At 35.5% G+C, this 15,036-nt stretch overlaps 1 protein-coding gene across 1 annotated transcript; it reads right to left on the reverse strand.

Annotated features, from left to right (window-relative positions):
- Positions 1 to 222: 222 nt before the first annotated feature.
- LOC105040308 (polyadenylate-binding protein 3) lies at positions 223 to 12,030 on the reverse strand. Its single transcript, XM_010916781.3, has 7 exons — positions 11,575 to 12,030; positions 7,011 to 7,786; positions 6,842 to 6,919; positions 6,643 to 6,732; positions 3,612 to 3,908; positions 1,672 to 1,896; positions 223 to 753 (listed from the first exon to the last, which is right to left on the reverse strand). The coding sequence occupies exons 1-7, from the start codon at positions 11,831 to 11,833 to the stop codon at positions 526 to 528; spliced, it is 1,953 nt and encodes a 650-aa protein (XP_010915083.1). The 5' UTR covers positions 11,834 to 12,030; the 3' UTR covers positions 223 to 525.
- Positions 12,031 to 15,036: the final 3,006 nt, after the last annotated feature.

A 15,036-nucleotide genomic window follows, 5' to 3' on the forward strand; every position in this document is an offset into this window, starting at 1 on the left:
GCCAACAACTCCTTGCAGAGCTCTTATCCTCGAACAAGATTAGTGTTACCGCACCACCTTTCACAAAGAATCCAAAGGAAAGAAGAAAGTGAAAATTGGAGCTTGTTGGAGCTCAACCAACCACATGTTTATATTGATGAACATATATTTTTATTATCAACGCTTCTGGTGTTCGAAGCTTATCCTGCAATATGAAACATCAGGGAGGCAAACATCCAATCATCAATAAAATTAGGAACAAGATAACTAATATTAGAATCCACACACAGCAAAACCCTCAGACTTCTGTCCACAATACTTAATCCAACTAATAAACAAACCTGAAAAATAATAATAACTGGAGGAAAAATAATATAAAAACCCCTAACTACATATGTTGCCCCTTCCTTGTATCATGTGGAATCCCCAAAAATTCTGGCATTGCAGGTGCCAAAGCCTAAATAGAATAAAACAATCCAAAATAATTTATGTCACGAAGCAACCCCCAACTAAACATAGCTAACCATCTAAAGAAGGCAAATAACTTTAGTCATTCAGGGACAATGAACCAAGCTGATCTGCAGCATCTGAACCTGTAGCATGTGCTAAGCGTAGGACTTCCAAAGCTTCTGCAACTTTCTTCTGGAGTGCATCCGGAGATTCTATAAGGTGAAGCACCTCAGTTTGATCCATCTCTAAGAGCATTCCAGTCACTTTGCCAGCCTGATCCCGTTCAATACGTTCAACAAGTGGGTATAACTGCTCGCCCAGCATCTGAAAATCCAGATGAATAAATAAGCCAATAGTAACGTGTAATTGCAGGCGGAGTCCAGTTTATAACACTTCCAATAAAAATACCCATCCTGCCTTGGAGATCATCAACTTCAGTGAACTAAATGAACAAGATCACACTTAAAACAGGAACAGATGCAAAATTTACAATAAGATCATGTGAACCTAATCTTAAACAGAGTAACCAGTATCGCCCAAACTTCTATAACAATTAGGTGCATCATATATTGTCCATAAGGCAATAATCAAACAACTGCAATTTTGCCTTCAGGAGTATGGATGCATAAAATGAACTTTCAAGATCTATTCGAAATCACATATATCCTTGGATCCGGTTACTATCATCATTTGAAATTATACAATGGGTTCTTGAATTTTTTTAATTTTGCTGTGCATTGAATTAAAAGAATAACGACCTATTTGAATGCGGGACCAATTTGTCCAAGTCATATCTTGTCATTGGAAGAGATTTCCTATTAAGGAAATGAAGAAAAGGATTTGGAGATTTCAGCAATCCCCTTGATCTCTTAAAAATCCTTTTTTCTGGGGAAATTAATCCATTTGAGAGGTGATTTAGCTTATCCCTGAAAATTTGGGATTTGGATATCCAAAACACCCCAAATCTCTCCAACTTCCTTTCTTCCTGCTTATTCTCAATGGTGAAATTCCATTAATGAAAGATTATTTGAGGATCAAGTGTTCTAGAGTCCAAAAACAGCCTCTGATAATTTGAGCAATTGATTAAACACACAACATTGTAGGATGGAAGAAAAGTTGGTTGGCACCGATAGAACCGTACCAACTTATAATCGCATTCCAACATTCATGCATTAGAAAAAGGATTAATGACTTCCTGGCTAATTATTTCAGTCCATGACTTAAGAAGTTGAAGCATCTTACCACTCGTTGATGCTCAGGAGTTGCAGAAGCTAGAGCAGAGGCAAGAGCTGTGATTGGAATTGGTGAAGATCGGACTCCATCCATTGGAGCAACATGCATACCACTTGCATCAAGTGGTAAAGGCATCATTGGACCCATCAAACCCTGAGGTATGATTGTTGGATCAACCCCATTACGAGCACTTTGCATATATCGAAAGCCCTGATTAGCATTACGCTGAATCAACTGAATCCATGGACCATAAACAGGAGATGAGAACCACAAGTCAATCATAGTTGAATGCAGAAAGTGTAGTATCAGAAGATCAAGTCAAAGAACCAACAAAATGGCAGAACAAATCATACTAAAAGAACAATTTCATTTGTCCGGTACAGACAAAATGAGAAAGCACAACATTTAAAATAAAACTCAAAGAACCAAAGAGAAAACATTTCCAGGAATACGATAACATAATCAGAATGAGGGAAGCAAAGGTGTTAGCAGCTACATAATGAAGACAAAAACATTATCTCATAATGATTTGACCAAATTAAATACTGTATAAGTTTTCGCCTCCCAGGTAGCTGCCAATTCCAAGGGCCATGCTTTATGCCTGATAACCATATTAGAGATATTACCCCAACTAAGAAGTGAAGATAAACATGTTTCACAAAAAATATAATAATCACACAGGTGCAGATATGCACACACACAGGCACACCTGTGCAATTTCTCATGCCCATCAATTTGTAACAAGCCATCTATTCAAAAGAAAGAAGTGAAGCAACATATCTGAAGTGGACTGAATCATTTCTCCTATTATGCTTGTAATCCTAAGGGGGTTATCCAAGTTGTTCGGAAGTCTGGCTGAAGGAGTCAAATAAAGGTCAATCTCAAATTGAACATATCCAATTTGGATATGAGAGATTAATCAAAGAACTTAACTAGTTGTAAGATGGAGAGCATATCCATAAGAAGTCAATATTGAATCATAATAGATGCAAATGTGTTACTCAGATAAAAATGTTCCTTCCATGTGCTTTACTAAAATGAATGTTATCATAAGTTGATGTGAAACTAGACCATGCATGGATGCTTTTTAAATTATTATCTCTTGAAAATATCCACTTCGTCCAAAAGCAGCTCAAGGTGGAAGCCTTCTTAACAAGGGCTTCTTCATATGACACTCTTATCCCTCATTTCACAATGGAACAAGAGAGTCGCATAAATCCATTATGATGGTGCATAATCTTAGCAGCAATCATGACCAGAGATACGAGTAATAATAGTGGAAGTTACCCAACAGATCTGCTACCTGCATAACAATGGAAAGATTAAGGGGAAACCACAATCGGAAATCGAGGCTGTTGAAAAAAAAGTAAGAATTGTTATTGTTGTCCCAACCACACTTCAAATTTGTTCAAGCTCAGGTCCTCTTACATTCCTAACTAAAAATCACCCAGTCTATAATATCAATAAGATAATAAATTTAATATTGCTCAGGCATGGTCTTATGTTTAAAAAGAACACTACTTATGCAGCCTAGGAGCAAAATGTGTGACCATAGGAATTGATTCAGCATTTAGACTTGCACCTCAAATGCTTATAGAATTCAAATCTGGATATAGAACTGCTTTTTTTCGGGGTGCGGGGGGGTGGGGTGGGGTGGGGGAAGATGATCACGGGGGGTGGGGCGGGGGGAAGATGATCAAGCAGAGTTCCAAAGAACTAGACAAAGTTAGATAGTAGATGAAGAATTCATTTATTTGTCAAAACTAATTAAGGTTATCCCAGAAAGATCTCAACACTTAAAAGAGTCTGCTCAAGAAAGATTTCACATTGTAAATTAAGTATGATAGTTCTCGACACAGTATATTGACATAAGAAACTTCAGATAAAAGCATAAGCATAGAGAATTCATACGAGTCAAGGTTAGAATGTTCAATGAAAAGGACTTGTACCTGCTGCTGCTGCATTTGCTGGGACACTCCTCGCCTAGCACCCACCCTCTGTCCAGGTTGTCCCTGCCTCTGAAGGTTATAAGGCATCATGAAGTTAGGGGCAACACCAGGCCGGATTCCAGGAATAAGCTGCTGTTGGAAACCATAGCCTGCTGGTTGGGGCGGAATGAGACCAGGAGCACCCTGACCAAAGTAAAGTTGCTGTGGGGCAAGTCTAGGTGGAGCAGGGTGGTAGCTGGGCATAGAGGGGATTGCAGGTGTCATAGTCCCCTGAGCACTAAGTTGTGCAAAATGAGCCTGCAAAAGAAAAATATAATAAATCAAACTGGTAATAAAATGCAGGTAAAAAAAAGAAAGGGAAAAAAAGGAAAAAAAGAGCAGAGACAAAGAAGAAAGGTAATAGGAAGAGAAAAAGAGCCTGGATGAGAGGTATATCTTTCTGGGAAATATAGAATTTTTAGAGGTGTGTGGCCAGGTAGAAGATTGAAAAAAAAATGGGAAAAAAAGTGGTAGTCTCAGCACTCAATAATCATGATGCTACAACCTCCTACACAGGCATCTTCCACAACCCCCCCCCCCACCCCCGCCCCCCCCCCTCCTCCTCAGCACTCAATAATCATGAGCACTCAATAATCATATGATGCTACAACCTCCTACACAGGCATCTTCCACAACACATCCACCCCCTCCCCCCACCCCCCAGGCCCCAAACCAAACCCCCAAAAAAAGTCCGCATACACCACATGACACAGAACCACAGACACACACCTCAACTTAGGCTTATCAGCTCAGTTGGTAGTCTCAGCAATTCAGGCTCTAGGGCCCCCTTTCTCTCCCTCCCCCAACCCCCACCATTTTTTTAAGAGAGAGAGAGAGACACACACACACACACAAATGGAGTACCCAGAACATGCACACCCCAACTTAGACTCATCAGCTCAGTGGAGTAGAGGACCAATTTATAGGAAAATCTAATGAGGAGTAAGGACCTAATAGTCAAGGTCTAACTATTAGGTCTAACACTGGATTACTTGCATGGAACCATGCCCCATGACCAGCCCACATATTTGAATAGAAAAAACACAATTATCCCTTTACAAAACATCCTTCCATGCAATCAAGACAATAAAGTCAGACCATTAGCAACACAAATCTAATAAAATCACCCATATGCAATTTGCTTTATTGAACTCCAACCTGAAATAATTGTCTACTGGGCACCACAGCAAGTTTAATTGGCCTTAGCTTAAATAATTTTTTTAAAAAAATGATGCAGTCCATTCAAATTTTGGAACATCTTAACAATGGTTCTCCAGTATCAATCTAACACCAATTACTCAGACTAGTGCATGAGCCTTGGCAAAGGCATCTGTAGATCAAGGGCCTACTTGATGGTACAGATTAGACCATAATATATGGTACAAAACAATGTTTGCCGTACCAGTCAATAGTAGCATGTACCAACCACAACATACCGATGCTGACCTGGTACGCAGTACAAGAGGCATATCAAGTGTCAGTACACCGAACTAGCCTCATACTGGACATACCAACAAAATAATAGGATGGTGCTGTACAAGGCCCGGTACCGAGACAGCAAACCTTGGTACAAAATGAATCCACCTCTCATCTTACCTTGAAAAGCAAGGGAAAGTGTTTGCCTAAGAATAAAATGACATTATAGATTTAAGTAAAAAAGTTTAAACAGAGATTTGCTTTAGAGGATAAAATTATCAATATATAAAGGGCATATTTAATTGCTCTAGCATTAGCTTTTTGGTTCTGATAATATCATTTTCCATTGTAAAAATGACCTTCCTGTGGCCTATGAACTTCAATGTGAGATAAACCAAACAAGGATCAACATAAGCATTAAACAAGCAGCTTATTTTTGCATCATGACCAAAAAGGTTATATCAATCCAGAAAAAGCCACGCCAGATTAATTAGTGAGAAATTCAAATAAAGGAAACTAAAAAATTATCATAAAAATGCCCCCTAGATATTTCAAATTGGGATTAGAAATTGTGGGTGGCAAAGCCCTAAACAAGCATAACTAAACAGGGAACCTAAAATGTAGCTTTAGCTAGAATATGTCTATAATGGAGAAAGTAACAAAAATAAAAATGATAAAAGATTTCAAAAGATAACATTTTTTTAAAATTAAATCAATTATGTAGAAGATGGAAAATAATAATGGCACCAATTAGAGTTCAAAGTTAAAATATACGTGGATACTAAAGTACCACTCTCAAATTTTAAGCTATCATCAAAAAAAAAAAAAAAAGACAGGCTATAGCACATCGATGTCAATATCAAACACAAAAATAGGGACAGGAACATACGGTGAGGGTAGTAAAATGATGATGCTAAAACTGACTTCCGAGCAGAATGATGATGATGAGAAAGTGTGTCATAGGAAAGGTTGTATGCAATATAAATGACAGATAAGTCCAATCAGATGTTTGAATGGTTTAGCAAGTGCAGTTTAGGCACAAAAAAGGCCCCTCAAAGGAGGCCCTGTATTTTCAGGTTACAAGGCTATAGCAAAGGTGAAGATTATGCGTGGCACCCATTTATGGTTAAATAGATCCAGGGAAAAACTACACGCTTATGGTTAACAATTGCCCGGCCATGGAAAGGAGCTGCATCAATATAAAAAAAAAAAAAAAGAAATGCACATTCATTTATGTTTTTTGATGTTGTGTCATAATAACGACAAGCAGTTTCAGTTCTAAATACAAAATCCACTCTGCACAGCCATGACTGCTTAAGAATGGAAAACGGTAATTCTTTCCCAAAGCAAATTCCTAATACATGGTTAGAAATGTCATGGGATATTAACCAGGACACATTACTAAAGAAGAGCATCAATAAGAAGTATAAACAAGACAATAATAAGGAAAATTATACAAGATCAAAGAAAATAAGGAAAAAAACCAACCAAGAAAATAATATAGTCATCCTACTTATAAGGTACCAATAAGCTCTGTATTGATGCACTAGTAAATTACGAACAAAGCAACAAGCACCTGCAACCTTGCTCTTCTCTCCTCTTTACGTTGAGCCACAGCAACATATAAAGGCTTCTTTCCTATCATCTTGCCATTCATTTCATTTATCTGAACAGTGCTCAAAGTCAAATGTAGCTTAGGAGGAAAGATTGCATGCATCTCAATAATCTCACAAAGGAAAAAATAAAATAAAAATTGCAAACGATTATTCACTTACAGCAATGTTAGCTTCGTCTGGAGAAGAAAATTGCACAAAACCAGAACCTTTGCTCTGCCCTTGTGAATCCACCATGACCTGGAAAGAATAAAAAATACAGAATAAACTTACATGAAGTTTTAGACAAAGTGCTCATTATAAACCAATGCATAAATCTGCATAATCACACCTTGCACGAAATTATAGTGCCAAATGGACGGAACAGCTCTTTAAGACGATCATCATTAATAGTGTCATCCAGATTCTTTAAATACAAGTTACATCCTTGAAGTTTTTCCATTCTTCCACTTCTCTCCTGTACATATTTGGCCTTCAACTCAGCCTCTCTTTCAGTTTTTTTCTGTGCTTTTCCAACATACAAAACTTTATCATTTAAAGCTTTTCCATTACATCTCTCGACTGCAGAAGCAGCAGCACTTGAGTCTTTAAAATTTACAAAGCCAAATCCCCTAGAATTTCCATTTTCATCCTTCATAACTACTGCACTGGTAATCTCACCAAATGCTCCAAATTCATTTTTCAAATCGTCATCAGTAAACTTTTCAGGCAAATTCTTTACATATACATTAAAGAACTTTGGAGTTCCATTTGCAGATTCTCTTTCTTGACGACGGATAAAGAAACCAACATAAACTTGTTTTCCATTCATCAACATCCCATTAAGTTGATTAATAGCTTTCTGAGCTGCATCTTCATGTTCAAACTGTACGAAGCCATATCCTTTCGACTGACCATTAAAATCAGTGGCCACCTTACAGGAAAGGACGGTACCAAAGGAGATAAATATATCATGCAATGCCTTGTTATCGATCGAGTGGTCAAGATTCTTGATAAATACATTACCATGACCACTCCTTCGAATACTAGGATCTCGGTGTGAAAACATAATCCTGATAGGCTTCCCATTTATTGGCGTAAAATTCAAAACCTCTAAGGCATGATTAGCTGCAAGAAAACATAAAGTATGAGGTACTAAGAGCAAGTGTAGATGCTTACAGAAAATCTCCATGGACAGTATATTGTAGTCCTACCAATAAACTGCAATAACCAAATTACAAACAACAAATAAACATGTAGAATAATTGCATAAAGAATTTGCATGCATTTTCCTTCTTTTCTTTTACTAACCACACTTGGATCAGTCACAAAATGTAGTAGCTGCTTTTAATCGTAAAAAAGACATTATTTGCCATATTTTATTTGAACATGGCAGTAGCTTAAAATATAAAAAAAGAAAATAACGAATAAAGATAACCATCTGTCTACCAGACGAAGCAAGTACAATATCTTCCAATAGTGTGCACAGCAAACAGCCACAGTTAATGATGCATTGTCCTCCACTTGACCTGTTTGATGTTGGTGGAAAAATAAAGTATGGAGATACAAGCTGAAAAATGGTTTCAGAGGAGGAATGGGAAATTATGAAGTCCAGACCGATTTAAAAAATAAAGAAACTATGTCCAATACACATGACATCTTACTGATATAAACAAGGGCAATTGATGCTCTTTGCAACATTTTTGTAACTATATAGGATACCACTCCAGTAGAGCTGTTGCAAGCAATATTTGTAACTAATTGTGTGACTTGCAGATAAGAATGTTAGTTTTTGACTTGAGTTTTCAAAATGCCACTCTAGTTGGATTATGAATGCTTGAACCTTTGCAAGGACAGTTCATTAGTAATGATATTCAACAGTCCACAATAAATAAACTGAGAGGACGTCGTAAAAACATAGATTTGGTAGGTAATATTGAAATAATCAGGAGAAGGAATTGTATGTTAGTTTTGCTTCTATGTCAAGGTAGTCAAAGGCAAAAAGCGCCCATAAGGCGCTTGGAGAGTCTAGCGCCTTGAGGCGAGAGGCGCTAGAAAAGCGCTCGTCCAAATGAAGTAAGGCACTAAAATTGAAAAAAAAAGTAGAAAATATGATGTATATAAATAAATAACAACTAGAGATAACTATTGTAATATGAATTACTATATAATTAACAATTTAAGCATAAAACATATATAAAATACTAAAATGCTCAACTAGTTTAAGATAAAGTATACGATAACAAGCCATAGGTAGCTCTAAATTTATGAATGAAACAAAAAACAAACCTTAAAGTTCATCAATGGAGTCTCATAAATAAAATAGAAAACATAAATAGCCCTAAAGTGGAATCATATAAATGAAACAAAAAAGATAAACAGCCATAAAACCTGAAGTTCATCAATGGAATCATCAGATTCAGTTCCACTTGTATAGTTGTCATCACTTTCATCTCCTCCTTCATTGGATTTATATCCTTCGACATCTTCTATCTCATCTGAATCAGCCTCTATCTTTTCAAGACTAACTTTGCCATACTAATTGATCACTTTATCCTCTGTTAGTAATAGAGCTGAGAAGTTGAATGGATGACCTTTTAAGTTTTTTATACTTTTCAATTATTAAAAAAAAAATAATCGTAGAGTTCACTGAGGCACCAAAGGCAAACGCCTTGCCTCACTGAGAAAGGCCCTAAAAGACGCCAAAGGTGTGCGCTTGAGTGAAGGGGCATCGTCTGAAGCATCAAGAGGCGATGACCCCTTCTAGCGCCTCGCCTAAGTGCCTGAGGCGTGCCTTTTGGCGCCTTTGACATCACTATTCTATGTTTAGAGTTTGAGCCTAAGAAGATGGATATGATTACCTGTATCAAACTAGGTCTTCTCCTCTCTTCCCAAAAATGTGAAGAGTTGCTTCCTAACAGAACAAGCTTAAGCTATGTAGTCAATAAGGTGGGGCCTCCACTCTGCCAAAAAGTCTTCTGGGGTTTTATGTCAAGCCCCTCTTGGCATTGTTGTCTAGGCTACAGATTTGGCAGTTGCATTGGATTGACCTCGAGGCAATGGTATAATTAGTTCCGAAACCAAAAACATATTTTAATCAAATTTTGATCCTTAGATTCAGTCACACATTGACGGATTCAGGCTCTCAAATGATCCTGCACATTTATATAACATACTGTTTCTTTAGAGTTGCAATGTCAACCATATAATAAAAAGTTGTGTTAAAACACACACCTCTATCTTCCTATTTATTAAGTATTCACAATCCATATCTTGGAATCTATATTAGGGTTTAGTAGTCTCAATCCATATCTTTGAAAACCCTATGCTTAGTATTCTCACTTCAAATAGAAGATGGAGAAGAAGCAGTAGTGGTAGTTTAGTATTCCCGATCCATATCTTCATAACCTGTATTAAGAAGAAGAAGATAGGATGATGATGACAATGAAAACAGCAAAGAGGAAAAAAAATGGAACGAAGACACATCGACAATGAAGGGAATTCGGGAAACAATAACCTAGGCTTTTCTTTTGATTTCCTTAGCCTGATGTCCATCACCAAGTCAACAAACCGACCACCTTGGCATCTCCTTTAAATAAACCACGAAAGACCTCCTATGGTTCCTAATTTGAGTGCAACTTTGAATCTGGGAAGGCAAAAAAGGCCCTACTGTGATTCCACAAAAGGAGATATAAAGGACAATGTCTTCAGTGTCTTGGAGCCCATGGAAATATCTTGAAACACCTTCAAATGACTTAACCGCCATCCACTTAAGCCTGATCCCAGCCCAAACCTTCTCCTATAACCCAAATGAATCAGACTAACTTTGGCCTAGAACAGCAATCAAAGGGTTTGTTGCTGCTTTAAGTGTTCCCATAGGGGACCCCAATCATCCTTGCTACTCTAGCATAAAAGCCTTATATAATTTAAGAGGGTCCACCACATAAAGAAAAGATAATGTTCACATTACGCTTCCTCAAAACACCACTCAATTCAGACTTGCAAATAAATATGCAAAACCTCAATCAAGCTTAAGCTCGCCCAAATTCTAAATGAATCTTCCAGCTTCAACTCTTTCACCTCTTTCTAGTGAAAAGTAACCCAGGTAGCTCCAATTTCTATCTAGTTTATCCACAAAAATATAGTTCAGCTCCTTGATTTTCTGGGAACAGAATTGTAAATTGGACTCTAAAACTATCATTGGCAAAAGGCTTAAAATTTCATTACCAAACAGGATAAGGAAAGAATAAGCCTTCTGAACTATCATCAAAAGAACTCCTAAGACATAAAATCTGATTCGTAAATAAAAAGGTTACAATTGTCAGGCATTCTAAAGAAACCAGAATCAACAAATCCAATATGATACAAAGTTTTATTCCATAACCAAGTTTACAGGTATCACATAAACATAAAAGCCACAAACATTCAAGGTGGTGCTGCATTGACCAGAGCAAATTGATGCAGGGCCCGCAGCTTTTTAAATTGTGCATGTGGCACTTTAGCTATCAAAGATCTCAGGTTTGATTGTTATGTTGCCGAAACAGTCATAGCCAATAACCCACAGCCAAATTCCTTGAAGATATCTTAGTAACTCGTTAAAATAATCAAGGAAAAAGGGCTTCGAATACATACCAAGAAAAATCCATGAGAATTACAAGCTTAATTTGAAAATCCAAGACCCCAGAGACACAAGAACTCCGATTTATAACAAAACACGTAGATAATCAGAAAACAAAATAGGCAAGCCAATGAGTTAAAAAATCATGATCGATTATAAAACTAAGTCCTACGCTCGGACATGCAAACATGCAGACGGCAACAAGGATCAAGTATCCAATATATGATCAAAAAAAATAAGGACATAGTATAAACCCTAAAAATCTACCGACAAAGATCGGCAATCCGATCATTCTTACCATCTTGAGCGGTATGGAAATTGACGTAAGCATATCCGAGCGAGACCCTGCGGATTTGGTCCCTGCAAACCCTAACGGATGCGACGGGCCCGATCTGGCTAAAAAAATCGAAAAGCTGCCCCTCCGTGACGGCCAGATCGAGATCGCCGACGTAGAGCGAAGCGTTGATGAACGCCCCTCCCGGCGCCGGCGTCGGCGACATCTGTGGCGGAGAAGCCTGGACGGTGCCGCCCAGGGGAGCGGGAGCCAGGTTCGCCATTGCCACCGGAGAAGAAACGAAGCACGATCGACAACAAAAACAAGGAGGGCAAGGGTTTGATCAACACGACAAGGCGAAGCCCTCGCTAGGGTTAGGGTTTATCGATATTTTTGGGATTTTATGAGGGATTTTTCCTTTTTTTTTTCTTTTTTCTTTTTTTGAGTAACTTCAAAGGGGTCTCAGGGGGTCTAAGACGCGAGAGAGAGGGCGACGAAAAGAGAGGGAGGCAGTTTATAAAGACACAGAATAACGAGGACTGGATCCTCGGAGGGTGATGTGAAATTTTGGCACGTGCGGTATGATATCGGGGCGTCAAAACTACGATCTTTATCGTGACGGTTGAGACTGGGACACGTGTGAACTGACGAAGAAGAGTTGCGGGCCATGGTTTTGGGGTGAATTCCGTCGGCTCGCGGGGATGGCGGTTTCTCGCAGTTTTCTGGTCACCGGTAGGTGGCATTTATATGCCCACCGCTTCCGCATGGTTGGCAGGGAGGGATCCACCGGCCACCCGGGCCGCTGGTGGGAGGTAAGCTCACTAGTTGTGATGGGAGCGGAAATTCAACTTCGGATCTTTGACGGTTGAAAAATCTGACGATAGCCTACAAAAAAGAAAGAATGATATGATAATAATTCATAAATATATTTAATTTTTATTAAAAAATTAATATTTATATATATATCATCATAAAATATTTATTTTTTTATATATATTTTTTTATTTTATATATATATACCCACATCATTTAACGTCGTTAAAAAATAAATGGTTTAAAATTTAAATGACTAAAATATCTTTATGAGTAGATATGCAAAAAAAAAAATATAAAGGTATATATATAAATAGTAATTTCATGAGGATGTTCATACAAAAATTGAATGCTTAAAAGGATATACATGCAAAAAAACTTCTAATTTAATTTTTATATATTTCATCTCAATGGATTTAGGCCCTCTTACTCTACAATATAGTAACATATTACATAATATAATAACTCGATAATAATATTATATAATATTTTATTATTAGAATAATATATCATATTTTATTTTTATACAATATGGGATGATTATGTCCATCTTATAATAACATAATAAATCTTATGTACTTCATAAAGATATTTTTGATAAAAAAATTTAAAATAAAATATAATAAAATTATAAATTTTTATTATTATATAATATCCAAATCTACAACTACGTTCATTCTATGCAAATATACAAATTATCTATCTAATATCAGATTTAGATATTTTTTTTTAAAGCATATTATTATACATTAGAGCAAAATGGATGATTACAATTTATTTATTTTTTAGATAAAATAATTTTAATCTATCATTTAATAAAAAAATATTTTATTTATATAAAATAATAAATTAAATAAATTTATTATTTTAATTGCATATGTTATTTTTTTCTCCATTAGAACAATAAAATAATTAACAAAACAATAGATGTGTACTTATGTTATTGGATTTTTTTGCGTGTATACCCTTTCAAATATTCAAATTTATCAAATATTCTCATAAAATTGCTATTCACATATATATCATTATAATTTTTTTTATACATCTATCTAAAATAATATTTTAGTTATTTTAAGTTTAAATGATTAATTTTTAACGGTGTTAGATGATATGGATACATATGCAAAAAAAGATATTTTACGAGAGTATACATATAAATATCAATTTTGAAAGGATATTCATGTAAATTTGAATATTTGAAAGGGTATACATATAAAAAATTCATATATTTAAAGGAACAATAATTTTAATAATCCAAACCATCAAATTTAGTTAAGAGAATCATATCTTTAAAAATAAATAAATAAATAAAAGATAACTCCCTTAGGCTAGGGAATAGATTTTGCAAAAAACAATAGATTTTGCAAAATTTGGTTTTGAAAGGAAAGATTTGCTTGGACATTTTTTATGTCTGATGGGTGGGATGCATAGTACGAGGGATAAGTACTGATAACAAGGAGTATTTTATGTAATGAATCTCGTTATAATTTAAATTTATCATAACAATCAAGCATATATCTTTTTTATTATTTATAAAGTGGATAGAAGCAAAATAGTAATCAAAGGAAGTAGAATGAGTCTTTTTTCTGGTAAAATCTATTTCATCATTTTTTTGTAAATATGTAAGCTCACACATGGTATAAATCTATGTTCCAAGATTTTTTTTGATATTTGGCTGGAAATTTTTTTATTTTTAGAAAAGGAAGACCTTGTGTTGAGATTAACAAGAACCATTCAGGAGAAAATTGATGATATCTTAGTTTGAATGATTTATAATATAATCATATCTGATTATATCAAGCTTCAGGTCTTAACTGGATAATTACTTTAATTTTTTGTGGACTTGTATCACATTCAATTCTTTTTTTTTTTTGTAATTAGACATAAATTTGCTTGGTGATTCATTTATTTCAATCGTCATCATGCATATAGATCTTTAATTATTCAATTATTATGATGTATTCTTTTTATTAATTATAAAAAAATATTATATAATTCATAAAATAAATATTAATATGTCAATCACTTTAGATATGGCAGTGATGGCCGTTGGAGTGGGCTGCCCCCTTCAATATTTTATCAATACAGCCAAGTGTGATACGCATCTTGTTTCAATCTCTTTTTGTTTTTAGTTACACATTGATAGATAACCTAAAATGTTAGTTTGCTTCGAGATGGCTTAACTTGTCCCTTATTAAATTGACTCTATTTTTGATTTGGAAATAGGATATAATCATACTCAGAGTCATATAGAATTTCAAAAAACATGATGAGATTTGCTGACCAGAAAAAATAATCATACAAGGTTGCTTTTATCTGTCTTTGATATTTTTTAATGCTAGATTTTAAAGCATGATGATATCATTGTGATCTATTTTACTACATGTGCGTAGAGGTTTATGAATTCCACTGAAATAATAATAACCAGGTGAGTTGAATAATAAGATTAATTCTTTGATACAAGAGATATTGGATCTAAGTAATTAGCACAAACTATGGTATACAAAATCCTTTCGAAGGACAGATAATAGTAGAAGTCAGAAGATGAATCAAAAAGCTAGCTAAATCATGATATCAAACAAATAATATGAAAATATTTATAGCTGATATTTTTTGAAAATCCAATAATTTAAGAACTTTTTTTACGATCATACTAAAATCTACATCAGCTTT

Source organism: Elaeis guineensis, chromosome 3, assembly GCF_000442705.2.
Source record: "Elaeis guineensis isolate ETL-2024a chromosome 3, EG11, whole genome shotgun sequence".
Lineage (NCBI taxonomy): Eukaryota > Viridiplantae > Streptophyta > Magnoliopsida > Arecales > Arecaceae > Elaeis > Elaeis guineensis.

Bases quoted from the DNA above. Each gene is read 5' to 3' on its own strand.
- LOC105040308 (XM_010916781.3), bottom strand. From the start codon at position 11,833: ATGGCGAACCTGGCTCCCGCTCCCCTGGGCGGCACCGTCCAGGCTTCT. The intron at 7,787-11,574 runs GTAAGAATGATC...GTTTTCTTGCAG, and splicing joins TTTCCATACCGCTCAAGATG to CTAATCATGCCTTAGAGGTT. The intron at 6,920-7,010 runs GTGTGATTATGC...TATTCTTTCCAG, and splicing joins GCACTATAATTTCGTGCAAG to GTCATGGTGGATTCACAAGG.